General features: G+C 44.0%; 1 protein-coding gene across 8 annotated transcripts in view; it reads right to left on the bottom strand.

Annotated features, from left to right (window-relative positions):
• ARID1B (AT-rich interaction domain 1B) overlaps positions 1 to 26,785 on the bottom strand; it is a 411,849-nt gene that overhangs the window by 41,724 nt on the left and 343,340 nt on the right. For 5 of the 8 annotated variants that reach the window (XM_082668765.1, XM_082668758.1, XM_082668762.1 and 2 more), the window contains 2 exons: positions 16,459 to 16,786; positions 14,508 to 14,636 (listed from right to left, as the gene is read on the bottom strand). In XM_082668765.1, the coding sequence (XP_082524891.1) occupies positions 14,508 to 14,636; positions 16,459 to 16,786 (457 nt within the window). The remainder of the gene's footprint in view (positions 1 to 14,507; positions 14,637 to 16,458; positions 16,787 to 26,785) is intronic. The other 3 variants (XM_082668761.1, XM_082668763.1, XM_082668764.1) reach the window with 1 other exon arrangement.

Raw genomic sequence — 26,785 nt, 5'->3', positions numbered from 1 at the left:
CAGGCAGCCCTCCCCCACTGCTGTGCAGACTCATTTTTCTGGTGACTTAGTTTTGTTAGTTTTGTGCCTACGCTCTGCTCTGGGAAAGACAAACTTCTCTTCACTCTTGCAAAGAGGAAAAGGGTATTCTTTGATCTGAAGGAGACAACTGTCACATAATGTCATGTCTCTAACGGCTGGAATGAGACAGGGAAAGGTGGGGAGAAGAGGTTTAACTGTCCCAGGAAGATTACAATGCAAAAAGAAAGATGATGGCAATGTGGCAAAATCCTGAAAAGACTCCACTGTTGTCGTCAAGCTTTTCTTATGTAAATAGTATACATTTAAAAACTTATCAAACTTTTGGCGACTAACGACTAACGTTTACTCTTAGGAGTAGAGCTGCTAGGAGAGGTAAAAATCCCGACACGTTGCTGATCTGCTCCAAACTAACTGCACTTACAACCCCTCCGCCTCCATTAGACTGTCATTTGGTGGCTCTTAATGCATAATAGTAAAAAAAAAAATTTTAAGAGATTCTTTAAGAAATTAACGTAAGTCATTAAAAAAATACTATTCTTTTTGTGTAGCTATTTTCAGTGGATTTAACTTTCTGCTTGGTAGAAGAAGTTCCGACATGGTCTGTCTGAAAATTCAAAGTACCGGAGATTTGAGTGGTCTTTTTTTTCTTTTAAATATTTTATCAACCATTCAGAGAAGTTCTGTACAAACGAACACTTATGATGGTTTGGAAAGAATGTTCCAGAAGTCTGAGAGGCTACTGTTGTGAGTGAAGCTCTGGGAGGGGGGGAGTCTTACTTCTGCCCTGAACCGCAGCTCACCTACCCCCGCTTCGAATAACTAACGCTGGTGGGACTAGACGGCAGTTCATTAGGGTGAGCCCAGGATCACCCAATGCCTTCCGATTAACCCCTAGGTATCAAATACTTATAATACGCTGCCCAGCAGCTATGAACATACCCCTATACGGTTAGGGTCTTAAACATCAGCAATGTAGACTGTTGGCGTTGACTTCACTATCTTAGGTTCACTTCTGAGGAGTTTCATTCAAAAAGACGATTTAGCATTCGTGTCACTGTTTCAAAGGAGAACAAGTAGCACCTGTTGGGACTGTCCTCTTAATTTCTTTAGCTGATGAATCACATGAAGAGCATCCTTAACTTAGGAACAGGCTGTGTTTTGTGGAGACTACTTCCAAGTCAGTGACTGCTCTGACCTGTCCTTCAAGATCCAGTTTTAGGGGCAGCCTCCTCCATGAAGGCCGCCCTTATTCTCCGACCTGGAAGCTCTGCCTTCTCCAGACTCTGTGCCTATATAGCTTTTTATAGCTTTATAGCTTCTGCATTTTCCTTTGTATATTACAATAATTTATGTTCATGTTTTGGCTCTTATAGGTGTATATGCCTCCTGAGAAGTACAAATGAGCACATCACAGCTACTAAAAAGTCTTTGTTAAATGAATGAATTGATAGAGAACATTATCATTGTGAATAGGCATTTTGAAAGATGGCCCCCTTTTCAAACTTCCACCAAATTCAGTTTCACACGTGGTGAAACTAACGTGTGTATGAAACTAACAGTTCCTTAAGCACACTTGTTTATAACTAAGGGGGAAAAAGAGAATCAGAGTATAAAATCCATCAGGCAAATGGTTCCATTAAGTAACCTCAAAGGCCCAACTCTAATCTATTATTTCTCCCCCAAGTCTGCACCGTTCATCTTCAATCACCGTAAGATGATGAAAGTGCACATAACAGAGGTTTTAAAAAATATACTTAAAATAACAAAAAGTTAAAGATTTAAAGGTCCATGTGGTGGATGTCAGTTGCTGGTTACAACGGTCCTCAATTAAACTATGCCTATAGTTTCAAGAGTCTGGTTGGAAAGCCAGGACTCTTGACTCTGTCACTAGTGACACCTTCTACTGGCACTGGGATCCAGGGGGAAAATCACTTTGGCTCTCTTAGCCTCAGTTTTTACATCTGAACATGGAGGAACTGATAATGATAATAACATCAATAACTTATCCAGTACTTACAAATATGCGTGGCATGATTTCTAGGTACTTTACACATTTAATTTTTTAAGTTCCTGGAGGAAGGGAGGTGGCACTATGTTCACAGACAGAGAAAGAAAATAAGGATCAGAGAGACTAAATAACTTGCCTGAAGACACACAGTAAGTGGCAGGAAGAGAAGTCCCCAAGCCTGCTTTCAGCCCAGTATGCTATATACTTCCTCTCTAAGGGCCCTGTAACAACGCTAACTCTCGATGACACAAAGCAGCCTGTTGTGCTCCTTCCTGTTGTCTACCATACTCCTCTTTTGGTGTAGAAAGTGACAAATCACAGCGGTGCTTTCCTCTGGGCTTCCTGGAGGGCTCACACAGTGAGAGGTAGTGGAAGTGGACAGACCAGCCCCCTGGACACCGGCCTTGAGGAGGGAGTTTATCCTGGGTACTACGGGCCTCTTGGGTAGTATCCAAGCAAGGAAGGAGCTGAGAGGGAAACGGGCCTTCCCAGGAGAGCAGGGCACGTGCGGCCACGAGCATAGCACTTGGCCACCTGTCTAAATGGGGGAGAGAGCCAGTCTGTCATCATCACAGAAGAAATCCTATTCATTACTGCTTTGGAAATGACTGCCAAGACTGTTGGTAATTTTGAACAAGCAAAATGGGCTTGATACTAAAAAAGAGCTTTCAATGCCCTCTGTTGAATTTTGGAAATCGAGACAATTTGTTTTTTGGAAGGACACATCAGATGGTTGCCTCTCTGACTAGGCCGAGCGCTCCAGCTCACTGTGGTGTCGCTGACAGAAGAGCACTTCCAGGGCTCACAACACAAAGCTGATTTGGTTGGGGCGACTCTACCATTACCAGGACCACAGCCGCCTCAGAGGATGCTGGTCCCTTTCCAGAGGCAGTGCTCACCGACTACCAGCTCTCTTTCTGACCACAGCAACATTTGGAATGCTCCAAATGGAATTAGGAGAGCAAAGAAACAAGTCACCAGTTTCCTGTTTTCAAAAGGAAACAAGAGCGACAAAACAAAAACAGGCAAAAATACAAACTGACATGAGGGAAAGATTTTCAACGTAAAACCCTACCAAGACGTACAACGTAAGTTGTACCTGGAAGAGCAAAGTGCCCTACCTTGATCTTTGGGTCTGTGAACTGCTGGGATGTTGTTTCTAGCGGGTCTATGGGCTCAGATGGTTTTGGTTACGAATGACCGCTCTCCTGACGGCATGGATTCCTAACCCGCAATGGCTGTGGCAATGAATGCCCAATAATGTCTGGGGGTAGGGGTGATAAACATTGGAAAATAACGTTTTGTTGCTGTTATGCTGCTGAGGCAGCTACTGGACTGTGCCCTGTGGAACCGACCGTGTTGGGCGGTGCCACAAATCACAAGGCGCTTACTACCACGTGGCCCTGTGCTGGCCGGGGGCCAGGGGGCCGGGGCATAGCCCCGGCAGGACTCCCCCAGCTCAGGAGTGCCGAGGTGTGACGTAGGCGGTTGCTATGTAAACGTGCGGACTTGCAGAGTAACCAGAGGCACTTGAATTGGTCTTCAGTTGGGACTAGACCTAAGTGTTTAAGATCTGTCATTCCATGACAAAAAGCAGGTTATTCCAACGAGAATGATTCAGAAGAGGAGCTGGCAGGCGCACTTCCCTCTAGCACTCCTCGGTCTACACACAAACAAGTGGTTTCTCATAGCTCGTCCTTTTATTCACTTTGGAGATTTCTCAAACATTACACATTAATCTGCCAATAAAGGGCTGGCTTTGGGGGAAAAAAACCCAGAAGCAAATACCAATTTTAAAGTGACCATTTCCAATGGTTCACCGTGAAAACAGAAAGGAGAATACAGCTTCCCACCACAGTTTGAATTTAGCAGGTAAAAATGTCAGTATGAAATCCAATACAGAGTAACCACACATGTCTAAATATCGTGTTTTTAAGTCAACTACGATAAAATTTAAAGTAAAATAAAGTCTGTATATGATTTTCGTGCTTTAAAAGAATATTTAGGCCGTATTGTTTTAGCAATCACCACTACTTTTTCTCAATAGGGATAGACTGGAAAGTGTGAAGTGTTTATTTTGAAAATGAATGGATTTCTGATACAGCTCTTTGGAGGAGGGTAGGGACAGACAGAAGAAACGCTCTGGAAATAGACACCAGGTGAGTGAAGCCACTTTATATAAAGTCTAGTGGCAAAGACACACAGAGAGAAGCTCCACTCTGAAGAATCCTAGCACTGAAAATATCATTATTGAATTATGCTCAAAAGGAAGATAAAGCAGTGCATGCTTTATTGGACAACGGCATGACTGCCAAACGTATGTATCTTTCTCTATACGGACTGTCACTATGGATGTAGTTTAAGTTATGAAGCCAGAAAAGACTGGCTACTGACAAAATAAATGAGACTAACACTAAAACTTGGGGTACTTTCCCACTTCAGCCCAGTAGTTATCAGGAACTTGAAACTTTAAAAAGCCCGATTCCAGCAGTTCAACCTCGGAGAGCTCCAATCGTATACATAACATTACACAGGATGCTCTATTTTAATAAACACAAATAATCGGCTTTATAAACAAATAATTTGCACGTACGTGTCCAGATCACTGGTGAAACAGACTTTCAACCTAAGTTACACAGCAGCTCTTCCAAAGCAGTACCAACAGGGACATTCAGTCAAGATTATTTAAAATCTAATATCTGAAGAATGAAAATCACTAGCTTTGCCCCCAAAACAACACAATCAAAACAGAAGTGAAAGCTGTCCGAACTGCAGCCCATTTTCGGTGTGGCTAATCCATCAGTACACCTGTGACAGCAAATGCAACTGCAGTTCTAGTGGGGAAATAACGTTATAATCTCAACAAGCCAGTTGCTTTGGCTAGAAATCAACCCTGTGAAGGTAAAGTGGCACTTATATCATTAAACCAAAGACAAAGAACAAATCCAAGTGCCAATGACTTAAAATTCCTAGAAAGATGCACAGCCCACACACTACTTTTTAAAAAACTGTTGCACCCCTTTCACTCGGGAAGGCGTGCTATAATAACAAAATTAGTCAGAAATACCTTCTGTGTAGCTGACAGTTACAGACATGTGTTCATGATGGGTGTGGGAGGGGAAGGGGAGGAAGGCGCCCACCGGCAGGCCCAGACAAAAGCAAACACGAGTCAAGTAACCAGAGCAGGGAGTGTCCAACTGCAACCACGCCGTGCGGATAAAGGAGAGGTGCACACACTGGGGGAGCTTATAATGAGGAGGTCAGAGCACGTTCCCTGAGGAAGGGATGCTGGCCCCTCTGAACCCCCTCCTCAGGTGAGATCTGAGGGATGGAAAGGGACTCAATCAGGTGAGGAGGAGAGAAGAGGAGAGGAGAGATTAAGAGATGAGAGGGAGAGGGCGGGGGCCAGGTCACATGTGGCTTACGGTTCCCTGGGGTTTCGCCTGTCCCCTAAGAGGAGCTGGCAGAGACAAGGGGTTTAAGCAGGAGAAATGGCAGAAAAGGATGTGTATTTCAAAGGCATGGTCCTCTGGCTGGGGGGCGGCGGGGAGGACACAGCAAAGGCAGGAAGGACGAACGCAGGGCAACAGGTGTGTGGCTGTCACGCGAGTCCAGATGAGAGAAGGTGGCGCGCGGAACCGGGGTGGGAGTGACGGGGAGCTGAGCGCTCCCTCAGAGGTAGACCGGCAGCACTCGGTGATGAGTCAGACATTGTGGGGTAAGAAAAGGTGGCCCGACGTCCCCTGGCTGCCCGGCTGCACAAGGGGCAGGTAAGGGGCCGCTGCTGCGCGGAAAGACCTGCAAGAGACGTGAGCTGTGCTCTGGACACGTGGGGTCTGAGCGGCCAGGAGGCCACGTCACGGAGGCGGCTGGAGACCAAGTCTGGGAAGCGGAGGGCGAGTCCTTTCCGTCAGCCTTCCTCCCTAGGCAGGAACGCCCTTTATCATACTTCTTGGTCTGTTTTCTAAGATCTTCCCTGTGTGAACATCACCTCTTTTCAAGGCAGCCTGTTCCCTTAAGGAGAGCTGAAGTGGGTATGATGACAGCAACAAATTAGCTAGAGCAACAATTATCAGTCACTTCCCAGCTATAAATTAATAACTCCCCAAACCCTTTGGTAATTGATACGTTTAAGTTTTTTTTTTTTCTTCCTTTAAGCATGGACAAAGAGGAATGTAATAACATTCAACGTCTCTATGAAAAAGACCCTTTCAATAGAGGGGAGTAATGACTTTCTTAGCAAATCCTCCAGAACCGTCTTTAGTGAGTGTATATTTGCAGATGACTCTTCAGAGCATAGCTTCTCCCACGTGTGTCTCTGCCATGGGCCTATATAACGTGGCGCTGTCCACTGGGCCTCTCTGGGCCTAAAGCACTCTGGTTGTCTCCACCTTTCTCCAGAGAGCTGTATTTTCACCCCTGCATCTCAGTGAAGCTGTTTCCACCAAGCACGGAGGAATCCTGCATATTCCACGCTGAATTTCCTGAAACCCTGTAACATCAGAAACCTTGTTTCCCTTTCTGTTAACTATTTCCTGCAGACTCCTCAAAGGGCTCCAACCTGCTCCCAGCTCTGCTCCTGGCACTCACTCTAAAATGGCACCTGTCGTGCAATTTCAAGATTCAGTACTTCCTTTTCGCTTCAGTGCAGGTAACCCGTTTTAGTTGTTCCTAAAGCAGCTGACTGATCTTCACCTTCTCTCTCAAAGCAGCCAGGAGAACAAATAGAGCTCTAGGCTTCTGAAGCGAGACACTTCCTTGTCGGAGTGTGAAGAAAGTGCAAAAACTATCTGGCTCCTTGAATTTTGGTAATTGCTAACTAAGGATGTTCTCTTCATCTCAAGGTTGATTTTGGTTTGTTAAACCCATTGTTCTGTTCTTATGAACTGTTTATGGCAATCTTACGAAAATGAACTAAAAAACTCCCTTTTGAAGATGCTACATTCAGAGGTTTTGACATCAGCACTTCCTTCAAGGGCAAGGCGTTAGGAAAGCCACAGGGCCAACACCGGGCCCCAAACCTGTCTTTTCCCTGCAAGAGGTGAGCGTGGCACTTTGGTGGGTGGGTGCTGGCACCCGTGGCTTCCGACTGGCCTCTAACAAGACGTAACTGGCACAGTTCCCTTGTCTGGTAAAAATGAGATCTGTTGAACCTTGTGAAAGAGAAACTAGTTGCCTCTGATGTCCCCCTTAGAAAGAAAAAAGTGCCCCCTTCTAACTGCATTATATTAAAGATTTTTAAGAAAGTTTATCTTGAGATCATAATGCCATTAAGACCTCGAATGATTGACAAAGAAGGCTATTCCTTCTCTGCGATAGGAGTTCCCACCTTTGCACCAGGACACTCCCTTCCTGGGTACAAGCCGTTAAGGGAGAGCGAATTGACACGGGGGTGGGTCTCCTTGGAGGTCTGGACACCTGGGACTCAGGCAGCAAATGGGCGTGGCAGCTACCGAGGAGCCAGGTAGCAGGTAGCAACGAGCTGACCCCAGTGCTGCTTTAGGAGGGGACAACCGAGAGGGCACAGGTCTCACATGCATTCAGACTTCTTGTACCTTAATGGACCAGGCTGTCGGCTAAAAAAATAAAATGGAATTTGGGTCCCGAGATCCGCATCTCATACACTTTACCACAGCAACATTCTGTCAGACCCTCTAACAAGGAATGCACTTGTCCAGGGCCGCAGTGCCAGGAAATATATCAATATGGTTATTTCCAACTTACGAAAAAAATCCTCCTAAAATTCTTACAGATTTTCTGAGCTAAAGGTGGCCTTGGGCCACAAAGTTACTTAATTTATTTCAGCAAAACACCGTTCAAAATTAGGGTAAAAAATGTTGCAAGAAAGGCCTGATAGCTGAGAGAACTATAGTTCTTTACGTCCATGCCAGGTGCTCTGGCCCGAGAAGCTGGAGGGGCAGGACCCGGCAAGTTCGTACCGGTAGGTATTTAACAATCAAAGGCAATCCAGTAAGAGTTAACTTTTAAAGCAAGGGACGAAACCTTGTGGTTTGGTTTTGTTTTTTAATCTACGTGATGGAAATGGAGTTCAAAATAAGAATGAAGGTCAAGATTAGAAGAGCCTCAGGGAGTTGCTGCCACAGGCTTAACGCTACCAGCTAAGAGGCCCTCTGGGCAGTCGGACAATGCAGCCCCCCACCTATGATCTTCACTCGGTCACCCATGACACCTCCCCAACCCCAGACTGGGATAGACCAAGACCCGGATCACAGCCTCTTCATCGCTTACAAACTCTTCTTGCTGCCTTCGGCCCCAAACCCTGATGAGGTTATGAGATTTCAGACTGAGAACAACTTGACACTTCCTGGTTTCAACCTGAAAGCCTTGCAGGCTGGGGCTGAGGCCAATGGTACTACCTGAGACAAATGTGATCTCAGCACTCCTACCTTTAACAACTCCGAACAGCTGGGATTGGCTGGGCTGTGTTGCTGATTTTTTTCCAGTGACGGGTGGACTGTAATGCTGATTCTAGATGTGATATTCCCAGTTTGTCCGGTGTGAACATGTGGTATGTGGGGGAAGAGATGTTAGTGGGCCCATGAGGTTAGAAAGGAAGACAAGTGGCCTGGATGAGTAAACCTGGGCACACACTCCACTGATGGAGGACTGGCCCGGTTAATCAGAGCCCCAACCCGATACACACATCATTGAGAGCTCCCTTAGACGTGAGGACAGCACCCAGCTGTGAGACGTGCAGACTGGGACGTGGATAGAAGACATTCTGAATTAAGAAGGCAGTTCTAGGAATGGAGGGGAACTTGGAATATCTCAGAGTATCAGGAAGATACTGATATCTGAGAGGATGCTCAGAGGTAGAAAGTGAGACAAAAGATCGCCAAAGCCTGAGTCACGGTGTCAGGTCTGTTTAAACATCAGTTCCTTCTAATTCTGTCCAGTGTCCCCAGCTCTAGTCCAGTATTCTCTTCAGTCAGCGTCTATCAGGTACAAAGCACGGGCTCGCCGAGCTTGGGCTTTCCTGCCTCTTCCCTCTGTGTTTCTCACTAGTGCGCCTCAGCAGCAGGAACCCCTAATGCAATCCCCAGATCTGTGCTGGTCTTCTACGCCAGGATCAGCCAGTAGGTTTATAAAGATTACAGGCTCACGAGCCTCACCTGGCGTGCGGCTGGGGTGAGGGTGTGTGTGTATGTTTAAAAATCTCTCTAGATAACAACCAGTGGTTTAAGGAACTTCACAGACTCGAGTCCATGAAAGGTTTGCTGTACATTTCATACTTCGATTCCTTGGATCTCATTAAACTTTAAAAAAAAAATCTCTCTTGGTATTTTAAAAATTAGTGTTTTACTACTTTTTGATTTGAAGACTAATACATGTACTTTATGGCTGCTATAATAATTCTGGAACTCTGAAAGATTTGGTTGAAATCATAATCTTAAAATACCAACACAGCAATATGCATTCCAATTCTAAATTTTGAAGGCAAAAAAGGAGCTAAAAATTAAAGCATAGTGTTTAGATGTTAAAACAAAGGCTAACATTTAATTGTAAAAATTAAAACTCTATTTAAGCCTTTGAAATCTTTTCGCTTTGTCTTTCAATAACATGACTTCTCAAATCATAGCTATTATTTTAATACCTAATTGTCCAAAATCCAAAGGGCTAAATTCTTAGTTAACACAGATCACTCACAGCTCTTTAAGCCCATGGGCCCACTATAACTGAGGTTGCACACACATGCGTTTTTGCCCCTTCTCTTTGATGTGTTAATGCACTATCTCCATTACTTTGTTTCCACATCAGTGCCTCCTAGCCCATCAGCAGACTGAGTCATACTGGCTTCAGAGGAAAAAAATAGAAAAAAAGTGCCTTGCTGGCAAATAGCAACAGGCGAAATGAATTATAAACACCCCCCCCCCCACTAAAGAAGAGTTGCTGGAAGCTGGGGCGGGGGTGGGGGGCGATGGCGCATATAAGACAGGTATAAGCGTCTACGTAGGCCCAATCCACCAGGGTCTGTACGTGCAGCTAGCTGTTCCCAAGCAGAGGAACCACTGCTCAGACTCTCACAAAACATTCAGCCACGTCAACATCAATTGTTAGACGCTACTGATCAAGCTACCTTATGGTTAAGACTTCATGAAATTTATTCACCCTGTTAAAGAGCGGCTAAGATTGGAAAATAATATTAATTAAAATCCCTAATCTCCTACTTTACTAGGAAAACAAAAATATTTAAAAGCTATTTTCAGTTATCCTAGCTTTTGGTATGACTTAAGAATTAAGATGTACGTCTCCAGACTCAGGTTGTGATATTCAGTATAAAAATTCCCTCCTCGGCAGGAGAAATGAGACTTTTCAAATTGACTCGTTTTTGCTCTTTCTTTCTTTCTTTTTTTTTTTTTTTAAAACCTAAGAAGTCTGAGAGTCTTCCTCTGTCTGATATTAAGTTGGTTCAATGGGGAGTCTTTAAAGGGACAGAAGAGGATGACACATATTGCTTGTATCAGCATCACGTAGGTGTATGCATTTATCTGGGTAAAAATGCCGACTTCTGTTTCTCCTCTTGCACGACTCAGAATCCTTATTTTAACAGCTACACTCCAGTCTCAAGAATGCAAGATGTTAAAGCGCCATTGGTGGGCAATCGAAGGGTGAAAAGGACAGAAATTCAAACCCAACTGTGTGTCATCAAGTAAACTGTCACTTCACTTCATAAGGTGTGTGGTTCCAGAAACAAACGACTCGCGGCGTGCAGGCAAGTCTGAGTGGAAGCAGCAAAGCGCTCCCTTCCTTTCAGATACAACAAAGGCTGAGCTAAAGAAAAACAATTCAGACTTCGATGCAAGAAATAGGATCTCCAATGAGACACTGATTAATGTTTGCTTTCTACTAGTTATCAATAGATTTGCCTTTAGACATAAGGGAGAAGTAAAATTAAGAGATTTTTTTTAAAAAAGAAAATCTACAGAGACAGCACTAAGTGGAAGGAAGAGCCACAGGCCTAGGAGACAGGGCCCTGGGGTCGACTTTGCCCCGCCTGTAACTAACTAAGTAACCCATGGCAGGTAACTTTGTAGATCTTGGTTTCCTTCATCATAGAATTGAGGGGTACAGACTGGATGCCATCTAAAATCTTTCCAGCTCTAAAATTCTATTATTGTACAACTGAAAGTCTATATCCTCTTGGAACCGATCCTGGTGAAAATATTATCCTAAAGATCTGTGCCAGGATTTTGACACAAACCATCTCAAGTCACCGAAGACTTGATTAAAGTTGAGATATAGGAGGTGCTGGGGATGGCTGACTTCAAGGAATCAAAATCTACCATGGCTTAAAGGTCTAGGGCTTGCCAGGCCTTCTGTAAGTTCACTGAAGTCACGCATCACCCTGGGAGCTCATTTCCAAGAAAAAAAAAAAAATCTGGATAACGCTGAAATATCCAAAGCCACAGATCAGCTACACTGGGCAGAGATGTCAACTGTCGGACGGTACCAGGTGGGTGCCACCTAGAGTGAAAGAATGAATGCAAAACACAGTAAATGACCGAGGGAAATTTATTTTATGCGTGTGTGTGTTAAGCATAGAGGTCAATCATTCAAAAAATATGAAGGATTATGTTATAGCCTGGGATTCATGGAAATGCTTCTTTAGAAGCAGTAGGCCAAAGTCCTTCCTAAACTTCTGGCCAACCTGGGCTCGTCTGTACTTTGACAGTGTCTCAGAGTCCCTCCGACATGACGGTCCAGAACTGGACTGACGATGAACGTCATCCGCCAGCCCCGACTAGGCTTTTAGTAAGACAACTAGTATTTCCCACTCTCTGTTTCTCGTTACTTCAAAAGAATAGAACATGATCTAGAAATGCTTTAAAACCGAACACAGAAAGGTATCTTCTGAGTAAAAAAGTATATCAAATGTGTATGGGGGGAGGTCCTGGACAGATATTACATATAAATTGCTAACTTCAAATTATTGTATAGTACTACTCAGCTAATCTAGTACCGGAACAGTACGATTCATCACGTTCTATTGTAAATTGTCTGAAAATCAAAATGAGGGAGTCCTTTACTCAAAAGGTGACAAAGAAAACACAGTTCATCCACATGTTCCTTAACTTATCCACTGCAGCAGCTCTGCTCTCACAATGTCACTCTTAAAAAAGGAATTAGTGAAACAGCTTCTAACAAGTTTAATCTGTGTGTTTTTTCCTCTATATTATTTTACATCCAACTAGCTGAAAAAGCCTGAAGCATAATTGCCATAATCCTTCATTTCTGCAGTTAGCTTTCTGTCTCTAATTGCGCACGCGCACACGTGCGCACACACACACACACACACACACACACACACACTCACTCCCTTCATCACTAATTTGTCTTTTTCAGATTCTTTCTTAGGCTCTAGGCCCTTTGGGATTCTGACTTGAGAAAGAAGTCATTATAACCAACTCTGTGAATATTGTGTTTCTGAAAGGCTTGGGCCACTTCTCCCTGACAGTCTGCCATTTAGTGGACTGGCTCTCCAAGTTGCCAACCTAACTTTACCCTGACAGAGCTATCAGTGGGGAAAGAAAACAAGAACAAAAGCAAAAACACAAGTCTGCTGCAGTGAGCTGTTAAGTATAAAGCAAAAACATGTTGGAAATCAAGTTTCCTAACCCATAGCACTGAAACATGTACTCTACATGTTTTCTCACATTCAAGCTTCTACTTTAAAAAAAAAAGGGGGCACAACAGGTTATGTATATTGCAAAGTGCAAAGGAAGGAAGATTTAAAATAGAAATCAAACTTTTTCTTTCTTTTTTAGAAAGGATAGTGTAAACGCAAACGGCAAAATTCAGAGCTAACACAGATGGGGCTGCAAAGATGAGCCTTTGCCAACTGTGCTTCATATGATTTACAAAGAATCCCTCCAACATCTTCCTTTTTCTTAGTTTTAATTAAGGAGGAGGTGTTGTATTCTAAGGAAGCTCTCTGGATGCTGCTGGCTGAAATGCAGATTTGATCTTCCCGTGCTGGTTAGCTAACATTGATTTTCTGCCCCAGTGAAAGACATTTTACTCTGATGCATGCCATTTAAATTCATTTTACACAGCTGCTTAATGTGGCTTGGCAAGGCACAGCCAAACTCGCTTTGTGGGTCTAAATAGGACTCCTGAGTTGGTGAAGGACAGATCCTATGGATTAGCAGCTGATGATAAATGCTCTTCTCCCCCCACCGTTATCTTCCTACTAACTCATGAAGTGACCTTGAGAGTAGCACAAGAAAGGAAAAGAGAGGAAAGACGATTTCTCCAAAATAAGTCTGTTTACCTCATTCTACGCTTAGTTCACTTTTAGGATTATGTTTACAGAATTCTTTATTTGTTGGTCCACATTTAGGGCCATGTTTACAGGATTTAGAACTCTCAATTGCAAAATTATCATTTGCTCTTGTTGCCTAAATAAATGTATATTGAATATAAAGCTACAAAAAAGCCCTCTGTGTCATGCATTCATAACAAGTAGTGAAAACACAGTTCTGTAAGTTTAGTCTTTAAACAAAGCTAGTTGGTTGTTTCCGGTTTTATTTTACAAAATTGTTGTATCTTTCTGCTGAAACTAACCCCTTAACACTCTTCAATCTACATGAGATAATCTTATTATTACTATATGCTAAATGATATCGGTAAAAATAATATACTTTAAGAGTATTTACTAACCTAACGACAGTGACAGCCTGATATTATAGTTTTGTAGTAGGAAAGAAGAGAGATACTTTTTGTTGCTGTATGTAATTCCTGTGTCGAAATTGATAATAATATGGCAACACTGTGTTTAGAAAAAAAAAATTCTGTGTTGCATTATTTGGTTGTATTCTCCTGGTGACTTTAATATTCTAAACCTCCTTGGGAGAAGGAAATAATAGAAATCGTTGGCGCAGATGTCTGCTCAGTGATGATGGCACGAGGCCCCTCGCAAGTCCTATTAAGAACCTAAGCCCTGCCTCCTGCAGTGGGGCTCCATGGGGCCACCGCACTCTGAATTCAGGGCGAGTGTGGAAGCAGGTCCCTGTAGTGGCAGGAACGACAAGAACACAGTCATGATAACAGTGCTACACAAGTCCTAGACGACACAACGACAACAGTGGGGGACATGACGCCGGAGTAGGTGACTTCATTACTTTTACGTAGATAAAAGTTTTTGTTTCCCTCTCAGGCACGAAGGAAAGAAGCCATGCCGAAGCCATGCAAAGACAGGATCTGGGGGACGGCATGCAGGTCTCCACCAAACTACCACAGTACTGCTGGTGAGGATGCAAAACGAAACAGAACAAAACAAACAAAAAACCCAAAACAAACAAAAATAAACAAAAGACAGCCCCCTCTGAGATGGATTTCCTATTAGGTCTTTCACTCTCTTACTTTGGGTGTTCCTTTCGCAGCCAGACGGCATGTTCATTAACAGTTTAAAACAATGCCCAGGACCCGCAGCAAGTCAGGGCACGTTGCTACCTACCCGTACTGGTCAGGCTGGTTCATCATGGGAGCCTGAGAGTTGCCATAGCTGGGGTGCTGGGAAGAAAACATGGGGCGTCCGCCAGCCCCAGGCTGGCTGGGGTACGCAGGCGACCTAATGTGCGGTGGCCTAAGGTAGAACAGAAGAACAACTTCTTTGGATTTTTGCTCCGCAGACAGGCGGGCCCGCCCATTGCCATCTCCACACAGGTGCGGAGGCTACAGAAGGTGGCATAAGACACTCTGTGCCATGCAGCTGCCTGGCAGTGGAGCTGGAGAACAACCCTTCAAAAAAGGGGTGGGGGACGGGGCAAAGGAGAGAGAGGAGTAAGATTCTCAGAGCCAATCTCAGGTTTACAGTTCCGAAGCATAGCTTTGACTTTGGTAGAAGCCAAAAAATAAACAGTCTCCATTCAGACTCCTGGAGAGCTCTGATGGGTGGAATGTGAGGGTGAGGCTTTGGAATGGCCTACCGATTAGCAATAGAAAATGAAAATGTATGGATGTATACCTATACGGTAACTTATATAAAATTATATATAAACTGATTCAGAAAGGGAGCACAGCAAGGCTTTTTAATCAAACAATTATGCCTTAATCTCTACAGTTATCTTCTTCCCAGATCACTACCCAAGGCTTCATGTCAAATGCAATCAAGTACTTACTCCTTAAAAAGGAAATAACTTGTGCTTTTTGAGTTGTGACAGTGGACAATTCATTTAAACCTAAATTAGAACTTCAACTGGACCAGCCAAACCAGTCCTCACGGACAGGTTTATTAAAACATTCTCTCTACAGCCTGCATAGGTTCAGTTCAGAGGTATAGCGCTGGGGTTCAGAAGATCCTAAGTAATTGTAACGCGGAGGAGAGGGTGGGGGGTGGGGTGGAGGGAGAGGGAGAGAGGGGGAGAGAGAATATGACTGACTTTCATTTTATTATGTGGAGCAAACAGTGAGACTGGAAGGGTCCCTAACATTCCCGAATAGCAACTTCAGAGGAAAAGCAACAAAGGGATACATTTAAACACACACACACACACACACACACACACACACAAAAGCTCTTATTTCCCTTTGACAAACTCAGAATCTTCTCTCTTTTCTTCTGAAGATACCGTATGTTCATACATATCTGTCGGTGTCCTTTGTTTTAAAACATACCTTGACATGTTAAACATAATTCAAACATTTTTACATGTGAGTCTTTTAAAACATATTCACTTTGCCTCCTAAATTTTTAATTCAGTTATTTTTAGACAGGTCAAGTATTTACTTCAAGAATTAATTTTAAAATTCAGGATTAAAAACAAGGAAGTAGTTGAGGCTAGAGCCTTTGCTCTATCAACTTAAAGTTTCAGAAATATAATCCTTGTTTTATTAACCACCTTTTGGTTTGGACAGAGAGAGAGCTATGCCCAGAAAAATAAAATACAACATAAGAACGTGAAGTAATAAATCTCACACATATACACTTAGACAAACACACACAGTACACATATGTACACATACAAAGTTTCTATTTTAATAAAGATTTTTATGGTGAGGTAAAAAAAAAAAAAAAAGGGAGAAGTTCTTTTTGAATGTTTTAGATTTTAGCCAGTTTTTAGGCTCTAGACTTTCCCGCCTAAACCTCACTGTGTTAAGTGGAACCACAGACACTTGCGATGCCACTGGCTCTAGGTTGCTTGGTGCAGCGACTATTCACAGCTGTTTCAAATAACCTCCCACAGCTGACTTGCCCACCAGTGATTCCTTCTTCCATGTCTCATACAACGTGATCTATTATTTACTTCTCTGACCTTTATGGTACAGAATATATTTAACACAAAAGGAATGGCCAAGCCAAGGGACCCTCTGCTGCTCTCCGCCCCCGTGGGAGCCGGGGATGATGCAGCTCTGGGCTCCGCATGTGCGCACACATCCACACACAGACCGCCCGCCCGACGGCATACCTGCTTTGTGCCGAGTTCGCAGCGGCCTGCATCACTGCGGCAGCTGCCTCCTGTGCCTTACGGTTCACGGTTGGCATTGGTGGCCCCATTCCTGGCCCTCCCTGCTGAGACATGCCAGGAGAACTAGGGGTCATGCTGCTCATATTTCCAGGAAAGGGTCTGTTCTGCATCCCAGCTGATGGCATTCGTCCCAGGGGCATAGCACCACACGGCTGGCTTGGCCCTTGTCCATGCATCTGGCTGTTGGCATTGATGCCCATGCCGGGCCCTGGGCCGCTGTAGCTTGCACTGGGCACCCCACTATATGTTGGGGGTCTGGAGTAGTTACCTAAACAAAAATCAAACACAAATTAAAGCCTTTTACTTAATATTTGAACTTGTGAAAACATTCACTGGAAACACTTTGTGTCCAACAGTGTCATCAACACAGAACATTAGTCATTTTCCTCATTAACCCTTTCCCCTATTGGCGCTGATGAGGTTGGCAGTCAAAATACGCTCTCTCTGCACATTCCAAAGGCAAAGAGCCACACAGGACCACTGTAACACGGAGGGAGACCCAGGCTGATCACTGAAACCATCTGTGGATGGACACGGGATGCTAGTGCTGAGTGGTGCTCTAGCTCATCCAGCACCTCGTACTCTTACCAAGATTTAACTGAAACAAGTATTTCAGCCCCCCGTCCGCAGGTGAACACCAATCTGAGACTGCACCACTACACCACTACCACACTGGACAGTTACGATAAAGGGTTCAGCAGGTGTAAGAAAACATGCACATGTGGTCAAAATTACCCTTCAAAACCCCACGGGAGGTGTCATGTGGAAACGCGACATTAATCCAGCACAGTTGTCTTTCCTCTGGTGTCTGGAAGACTTTTTTTGTTTGAGCACCAGATAAAGTGGCTGGTTTGCACTTGAGGCCACGTCTTATGAAATAAGTTTCAAGCACTGGCATGGCGCTCAGCCCAGCGAGATGGTGGCACTATGGGAAGCAGGCAGGGTCCCAGACTGAGATAAGCGTCCACAGTCTCACCTCTCATCTCTGCTCACACGGGGCACATGCTCACGGAGTAGAATGGCCTGGACTAGTGCAGTAGTTGTGTTTTCTCTCTCCTTCACACCTTTTCTTTTGATCAAGTGCACATAAACTACATTCAAGTAAATTGAAGGCATATATAATGCCACTTCAATAATAATAATTGCTGAACCATACTACGTGTGAGACATTGGGCTAAGTGCTTTGCATCAATGATTTCATTCTTTTCTCCAATAATTATATGAAATGTAGGTACGACCATGACTCCACTTACAAATGAAGAAAGTCAACAGCTAGTAGGTTAGGATTCAAGCTCAAGCAAAATGATTATGGAACCCATGTAATTAACCAATAAAATATGCTGCCTCCCAATAAGTGACTGTTGAAATGAAATATATGCAAAAGGATAAGTGTCTGTAGAATATGGATTAGTGTTCCTCCACCTGTCCTTACTACTTTCTGGAAGAATCTCCTCATCTATATAACATAACTGTTCTAGGCACAGGGAATGTGAAGTTAAATACAATGCAATTCCTGTACTCAAGGAGCTCACGACCTAAGTGTGTATGTGTGTGTGTGTGTTTGTGTGTGTGTGTGTGTGTGTGTGTGTGTATGTGTGTGTTTGTGTGTGTATAAGGTGGAGTAGCAGGGGTAAGATGAGAAAAAATACAAAAACAAAAAGATAACGCACTGTGAAAAGCATAAGAGAAAGAAGAATAAGTCTGTGTCGGGTGGGGATACGGGGGGTTGTCCATGGTTGGGCGTTGAGCGAAAGGTTTTGAAAAACCACCTTGGGTCGCAACCCAGGCGTCCGTGTGGGGCAGGCTTTGGGATCTGGGAGAACTGGGGCTGAGGGAAGACTCCCTATATATACTGACCATGTGACCTTAGAGCTAAGTCGTTTTAATCTTTCTTTGTTTCCTTCTCTTCTCTGTAAAACAGAGATAAGCCTCTTCCATACTGTCTACTTGAAGAGTTGCTGTTAGGATTAAATGACGTAACATGTAAAGTATCTCAAACGTTGAGTGCAAAAGTGCTAGGGGGTTACCGTCGGATGGTGATTAAGGCAGAAGAGGGCAGGGAGCGCCTATGGAAGAGGCCGTGGACGACGGCACAGACAGCGAAGGGGCGAACTCAAGAGCAAGTCACTGCTGAGCTTCATGGGGCCGCGAGAAGGGGACAGAGGGAAGAGGCCCCCATATACCAGGCTGCCAAGCCTGGGACCTATTCTGAAGGTGAGAAGGAGTTTCTCCAGGTTTTCCAGCAGAAGTTGGGTTGGATTAGTAACAACAACAAAAGCCAGCAATTGATATTTACTGTGTGCTAAGCTCAGTTTCGAGTTCTTTGCATCACCTCCTTTAATGCTTACATCAAGCCTAAGAGGTCCCGGTCATTACCACCCTCCCTTCAGGGAGGACCCTGAGGTGCGGGAGGTTGAGTGGCCTGTCCCAAGGTCACGTGGCTAACATGCCTCAGAGCCACAGTCTGCACCCCACTAGCCACAGCCTTGACTGGCCTCTCAAATACTTAAGGAAAACCACACTTACATCACATTATCATCACAGTCGTGAAAGCAGGTCTTCTCAAGTGCAGACCACCTACAAATCTGCAGGAAGCCCAGACTATTCAGCACTGACTGGTATTTGCTCTGTTAGGTGCCTCACGTGAGCTCTCTTACGTGGCTGTCTATGAAGTGTATTACTCACTGGAGACGGTGTGAAGGTCACTGTTCACACAGACCACGGGCCGGGCACACTTTCTGTAAAGTGCTGGAGACTAAATACTTTAGGCTTTGTGGGCTAGATGGTGTCTGTCAAAACTAAACTGCCGGGCTTCCCTGGTGGCACAGTGGTTGAGAGTCCGCCCGCCGATGCAAGGGACACGGGTTCATGCCCCGGTCTGGGAAGATCCCACATGCTGCGGAGCGGCTGGGCCCGTGAGCCATGGCCGCTGAGCCTGCGCGTCCGGAGCCTGTGCTCCGCAACGGGAGAGGCCACAACAGTGAGAGGCCCACATACCGCAAAAAACCAACCAAACAAACAAAAGCTAAACTGCCACTGCAGCCCTGACATGGCTGGAAGCAACACACACACCAACGGGAGCCCCTGCGTTACGAACACGACGGCCGGCCAGAGTGGCCCTAATCTGCTGAGCCCCGCCACAGACCGGTCTTGGGACAAGCTTCTTAAGAAAATGCTCCAGCAACACAGAAAGTGACTTGTTACAGCCAGCAGCTACTTTCCCCTCAATATCCCTGGAAGCCAAAGAAAGGCTGGAGAGGAACAACCGAGCGAGGCACTGGCCGTCCAAGGAGGTGGAATGGATAGGAAAACAAAAGGGAAGGGAAGGAAGGGACAGGAGAGGTTCAACATACATCACCTCAGGGGCCTCCGAATTGCACTGTGAGTTAGTCTTTTACGCCAGCACCTCAAATTTAAACTGCCTTTGCATGAAGACACTCTGCCTTTGCAGACGTAATCAAACTGATACTGTTTTCAAGTAAAAGGTGAACATTCACTGTTTATCAAAGTTCTTTATAAAAAGTTCTGAGGTTGCTCTGAATCTCCCGTCCCACAGGACCACACAGAAGGTCCCCGTCGGTTTTCCCATCACACCGTCTCCGCGGAAAGGGCCCCTTATACTCATCCTGGTTGGGAGGGACGCAGAACAATGGGCAGGATGCTGTGTCCTGCCTCTTCCCACGCCTTCTCAGAGCACAGTCCTCGGAACTCTTCTCTGCAGCGGGTTGGAGACTCCCCCCGCCCCGCCCTACTGACCTCACAGCCCTTCACTTCCAGATTATCTGATAACATCAGTGAGATCCAGCGGTGCCTTTCTGGCTCTTGCTTTTATTAAAAAGAAACAAACTCATTTACACTTTGAACACAAATGATATCAATTCACATATTCTTGCTATTGCTCTGCAGCTAGTTTCCACCCCCCTCAACACCTGATAAGCGACTCATTTGGTACGAAACTTTATTCAGTGAAAACATACCTACGCTTTGCCTTTGAAGGAAGTGAAATGACACTTTAATCTTGTTTTACAAAACAAGCATTTACCTGGTTGTTGCAGACTATGCCCACAATGCAGTTTTATATGAGAGTAAGGTCCCTGATTCTGTGGAATTCTGCTTAGAGTTGAAGTAGAATGCCGTTCATACTTGGAACAGAGAAATACTGTCACTCTGGGTTCCTGCACCTTGGGTTTAACTGGCAGTCAGGGGCTGTATTTTAATGAACACAAAGAAACAACTGAGATGTTCAGTAACCCTCTACTTGACTTCTAGCTTTTTCATTCATTTTATGTACTAAGAAGACAAGAGCTGGGTTTCAATCACTTTGCTCAATTCAGCAGCTGGTCTTCGTTGCACAGCAGGAAGCATTCTGTAATCGGGTGGAGTATGCGTCAGAGCACAACCACCATGCACACCCATACACGCACGCGTGCACTTGTCCTTAGAAAGGCCCATTGAGTGCTGGGCCCCCAATCTTATTTTTCCTCAATCAGTTAGGCTGATTTCACAAACTGGCACTCAAAAGCACATGTCAAGGGAATATGTTCTAATTATAGAGGCCTCTATTTGGTAGAAGAAATACAAAGTCCCCTTTTCTTCTCCTTGAAACTTTCAAGACTTCCCTCATTAAACTCACATGCCTGGATAAAAATGGTTTCTAAAGGCTTTAAATGGCTTAAGAGGCAGCAACGGATAAAGCACAGGCTCTAGAAACTGGGTTTGAATACTGGTCTGACACTTCCTAGGGGCATGACCTTGGACAAGCTACTTAACCTCTCGGAACATCAGTTTTGCCAGGTAAAGTAACAATAATAACGGGGAACAGGTAGAAAGTGACTAGCTCAGTGCCAAGCACAGAACTACCTAAAAAATGATAGCTATCACCATGATCACCAACAATAATACTATTATTATCAATAAGCATGAATATGATTTTTTCTCCATCTTTTGAAAATGTGTGGAAGAAGTGAAAAATGATTCACACACACCCCCCCACTTTGCCTACTCGATAACATATCTTTCTCCCCAAAATAAACAAAAACCAAATATGTAAGCCAAGCAAAATATGAGAGGAAAAGCCAGGAATGAGAAGCGCAATCTTATTTCCATGTTTCTCTAATAGATTAGTAATTTGTTGGCACTAGCTCTGACAGAAAACAGATGGTTCCAGCATTAAGCACAATGAAGGCTGCAGATGCTGGGCCAGCCCACCTCAGCTGGACGGGTCTTGCAGCCAAGTACGAGAGCCCACAGTTTTCAAGTGGGTTCATCTTGGCACACCAGCTTTGGAAAATTGGTCACCAAATGAATTCAGATTTCAACCCACCAGGAGTTGTATTCAAGCACCAGACAGAGGAAGCCGGAGCTAGACTCTATTCAAGTCACCATCATTAGTTTAGAGGATCACAGATAATTCTGTACCTGACTCTAAATTTTCAAATTTGCTAGTTACAATTAATATTCCAAGCTTACTGCTTTTATTGAATCATTAAATGCTTCCGTTTATTTTACTTCTCAGTTTCAACCACACAACAATTACTTATGAACAACTACTACACGCAAAGTCCTGTATTATTTTCCCCTTTGCTGTGGAGGGTAAAACGGTGCACAAATCACAGAACAGACAGCTGACCCTGAGTGGGAAAAAAATAAATGGATAATTAGCTACATACGATGATAAACACATTTGTGACTTAGGGCTAAATTTGGCCAGTAATCATCACGTCACATAGCCATCTACTACACAATTTTAAGTCATGTTTATTGAGGTAGAATTTATATGCATCAGCAACCATATATGCCCTATAACCACCAGCACAGTTGAGACATGGGATATTTCTATCATGACAAAAAGTTGCCACTTTGTGGTCAATCTCATCCCCACCCCTGGCAACCGCTGATCTGACTTCTCTTCCTACAGTTTTGCCTTCCCCAGGGTGTCACATAAATAGAGTCACAGTGTGCTGTGTCTGGCTCCTTTCACTCAGCACCGTGCTTTCCAAATTCACCCATAATGTTGTACGTTATCAGTAGTTTGTTCCCTTTTGTTGCTGAGGAGTATCCTATTCTGTGAACGTTCGGGCTGTTTCCAGTTTCTGGCAATCACGAATAAAGCTGTTGACGTTTGCACACAGGTCTCTGAGTGGATATATGTTTCATCTCTCTTGGTAAACTCTAGGGATGAGAGTGCTAGGTTGTATGATAAGTGCATTTTTAACTTTGTAAGAAACCCCACTACAATACATATGAGAGTTCTAACTGCTCTACTGTACATCCTGGATATTGCCAATTTTTTTAAAATATGAGCCATTCCAGTAGGTGTGTAGCGGATACTGTTGTGGCTTTACTTTTCATTTCTCTAATGACAAATGATTTTGAGAGTATTTTTCATGGATGTAAGATCCTTGCTGTGCAAAAAAAAGTTACATTTAAAAAACCTTCTTCCCACGCTACCTTTCTCTCAGACTGATCTCACAATGCTGTACTTCCAGCCACTGCTTCAGGAGAGAAACTGACTGAGTAAAGAAGACCACAAATGCAGATTCAAAATGAAAGTGAACTTACCCCAAGTTGCATTAAATCCTACTATTTGTGGGAATAGCGATAATTTATCTTTTGAACTGATATATGACACCATATTTTTCCTAGGTCAACATGCATTTTAAAAAGTCTTCAAAATGTAAAAATAATATTACATAAAGCTTGTAAAAGAGGAGAAAAGACCTATTACATTACAGTATGACTTCAGTAGTTTGGGTAGTTTTTTTGGTAGTTTTGGTAGTTTTCTTCCCACATATGTTACTTTTGGTGTTTTTTCCCATATATGTTACAAAGTTTAACTCCTTTAAAAATTTACTTATACAGTGATGCAAGCGCAATATAGAAAATATAAAAGAACAGAGAAAAACAGACAACCATGGGCTTCCCTGGTGGCGCAGTGGTTGGGAGTCCGCCTGTCGATGCAGGGGACACGGGTTCGTGCCCCGGTCCGGGAAGATCCCACATGCCACGGAGCAGCTGGGCCCGTGAGCCATGGCCGCTGAGCCTGCGCGTCCGGAGCCTGTGCTCCGCAACGGGAGAGGCAGCAAGAGTGAGAGGCCCGCGTACCGCAAAACAAACAAACAAACAAACAAAAAAACCCAGACAACCATGATCCTTAGTGCCATCTCCCAAAGATAATTCTTCAGCATTGAGTAGTCAACCCAATACCCATCAAGCAGCAACGCAGGGTCAAGAAGGTATACCAGTGTCTCTGGAACACTCTGTCTTCATCCATTTAGGAAACAGTTCTTAAGAGCCTCTAATATGCCAGCTCTGTGCTAACAGATGGGGATTCAGCAATGAGCAAAGGCAAAGAGCTTACATTCTGCTGGCAGGAGACAGGCTAATAAACAAATCTAGAGCATGTCGTGTGGTGTCAAGCGCTCTGAAGGAGAACAAAGCAGGGAGAACTTACACAGAGTGGAGAGGGCAGGTCCCTGAGCCAGTGACAGAGGAGAGCCACGCGGAGAAGGGAGCTGTGTGCGTGCTGGCTGCCTCTGTGTAGAAGCGCATCTTTGGAGAAACCACCGCCGCCAAGGCTGACGTCGCACACAGGCTTGGGGGACATATGGTAAGTCCGATGCCAGTATCTAACTTCAGAGCAGTGAGTCTTGAGAGAACAGGCCCTCAAGAAGCAGGGGCATAAATGTCTGCGTGTGTGTGGCCTTCAGAAAGGCCACACACACGCAGACATTTCACACACAATGCTCAGTTTCCCCTTCTGCAAAAAGGGTGTGATACGAGATTCTCTATCTCGTGTGATTGCTGTGAGGAAAAAAATATTAACAGTAACTATTGCTGGACACTGACAATGGTTAGAATTTGTCAAGGAATAGAAAGAAACTGTTCCAATATTAATGTAAGATAACTTTTCAATCAGTGAAATTCTTTTTATTATATATTGCATCATATGCCTAATTTTACTTTCAAGATGCACAGATATTAAATTTATTTCTCAAACAAAGTATAAGAAAAAGTAAGTACTCACCTAAAAAATGTAAAATTGTATTATCTTAATTCAATAGCCAAATGTGGCATAAAACAGTAAAATCTCTACGGTAAGGAACGAAGGATTCTCAGTCACTGTCGTCACAGGTGCCTGAGCACCTGCGTCCTCCCTAGGCTCGGAGCCGCTGTGCCCTGTGCACACCCACAGACTGCATGGGAACGGCGCCCCCTGGAGGGAGAGCTCTGATCTGCTTCACCTGATGGCAGGTGCAGGAAGTCTTCTGAAAGAACCCGTGGTACCAACTCTTAAAGATTTGAAAACCGGTCATTTCTTTTCAAACAAACATTTGAAAAAAATGGCAGAGCTGTGAGCCTCAGGAAAAGGCACCTTGCTAAGATGTAAAGTAAAGCTGCACGTCCACATCCTGCGTTTCTACACTGCCATCCACAATTGTCATGATCCAGGCCTGTGGTACAAGTCCACCGGATGACCACGCCCCGTGAGGTGCTTAGTCATTCAGTGAGGGGAGGGGATGCTGGCACTCTGTGTGCTGTTGATTTCAATAAGCAACGTAAAATAATTAGCTTCACACTAGTCAAAATCAGTGTTGCTTTATGTTTTTCCTTTTTCTTTCTTAAAGTTGATTGGTACTTTGTTTTCCTTACTTCTTCCCTAATTCCCAGGTTTTGATAAAATCATGATGATTATCAGTCTGCTAAGAAAAATTCATGCTTAAACCTTTTAACTTGAAGGCTAAATTTGAGCATCAAAAGAACATGGCATTACCACCTTTTGCTGTAAAATGATCTACTACAATCTGTTTTTGCTACTGTGGGCAAGATAAAGATTTAGAATTTTTTAACAAAGCCGTATAGAATATGGAATTAATACTTTTGCCTAGCAATGTCCATTTAACCATAAAATAAAGGTAACAGGAAGCAGTGAACATATCAAGTATATTACAAACTGTTTTAAGAAACAAAAAATGAGTGAAACCGAAGGGGGCGTGATCTGCACAGAAACCAGCCTTTGGAAAAAGCCAAAGAAGAAGATCTCCAATTTGCAGCACTGTCCGGGGAGAAAACATGAATCCATGTGGCAGACACATCTCACTTCTGTAGAAGAGAGGCTGAATCTAGTTTAATTTGAGAGTAAGAGCAGAGACTGAAATCTTGGGTCATGGTGACACCAAGATTGCCATGGGCCTGTAAGGCACTCTTCAAGTAGCCAGTGGGCTGCCAACTGGTAACATTTATATGTTGTTCCTCTGAACTGGAATAGCTGTAAGATTATTAATGTGCAATTCACTATTTTGGAACTGCATTCATTTCAACTAGGTATCGTCTGAAGTTTGCCTTTGCTGAATCTGTGAGAAACATTTTAATGAAAGAAGGAGAAGGAAGAGTTCTGATGGCATCTTATTTATTTTAGAGAAAAACACGTTAAACCCTTCTGAAAAGCCTCTTTGACCAAGTAATTTAGGAATAAAACGTTCTTCAGACTCACATACTTAGAAGTTCCCTGCTTCCTAAGACACACTATACAAATTAAGGCATAAAACCAAGGTTGAGCCAGTGTACAACGTGTGTAGCTGTAAGGGGTGGCCCAGACACTAACATACAAGGGAGTGATAAGTGGAGGGGAATCTAGGCTCAGAATCCCTGTTAGTTGCCCAAGGTAATACTCCTAATTCCTTGCAAAACTAAGGCTAGACCCTCACTTTTTGCAATTAGTGACAAACATGCCAAAAATACTTGTGGACAGTCTGTGACAGACACTGTTCTAGAGAACACACAAACAAGACAGTGTCTGTCCTTAGGAAATAGAAAGGCTGTGAAGATGAAATTGATTTCCGCTCCCTTTTTCCCATACAAAGGCATTTATTAATAATTAACATGTCAATCACATGATTGCTTTCTATTTATTAGAGCAAGTCTCTATGGCCCTTCCTACTGCAAACCGTTTGTAAGGGTAGTTATTTTACACGTGCCTGCTTGAAGGTAGGAAAGTACTATTTCATCAAGTATACTGCAATTAAACACTTTTACACATTTAGATTGGCTTCATCCCATTAGGGTATTTTTTTTTTTTTTTTTTTTTTTTGCGGTACGCGGGCCTCTCGCTGTTGTGGCCTCTCCCGTTGTGGAGCACAGGCTGTGGAGCACAGGCTCCGGACGCGCAGGCTCAGCGGCCATGGCTCACGGGCCCAGCCGCTCCGCGGCACGTGGGATCCTCCCGGACCGGGGCACGAACCCGTGTTCCCTGCATCGGCAGGCGGAC

Source organism: Grampus griseus, assembly GCF_964374135.1.
Source record: "Grampus griseus genome assembly, chromosome: 13".
Lineage (NCBI taxonomy): Eukaryota > Metazoa > Chordata > Mammalia > Artiodactyla > Delphinidae > Grampus > Grampus griseus.
Note: the sequence above shows the minus strand (reverse complement) of the source record. Positions and strands in the feature narration are given on the sequence as shown.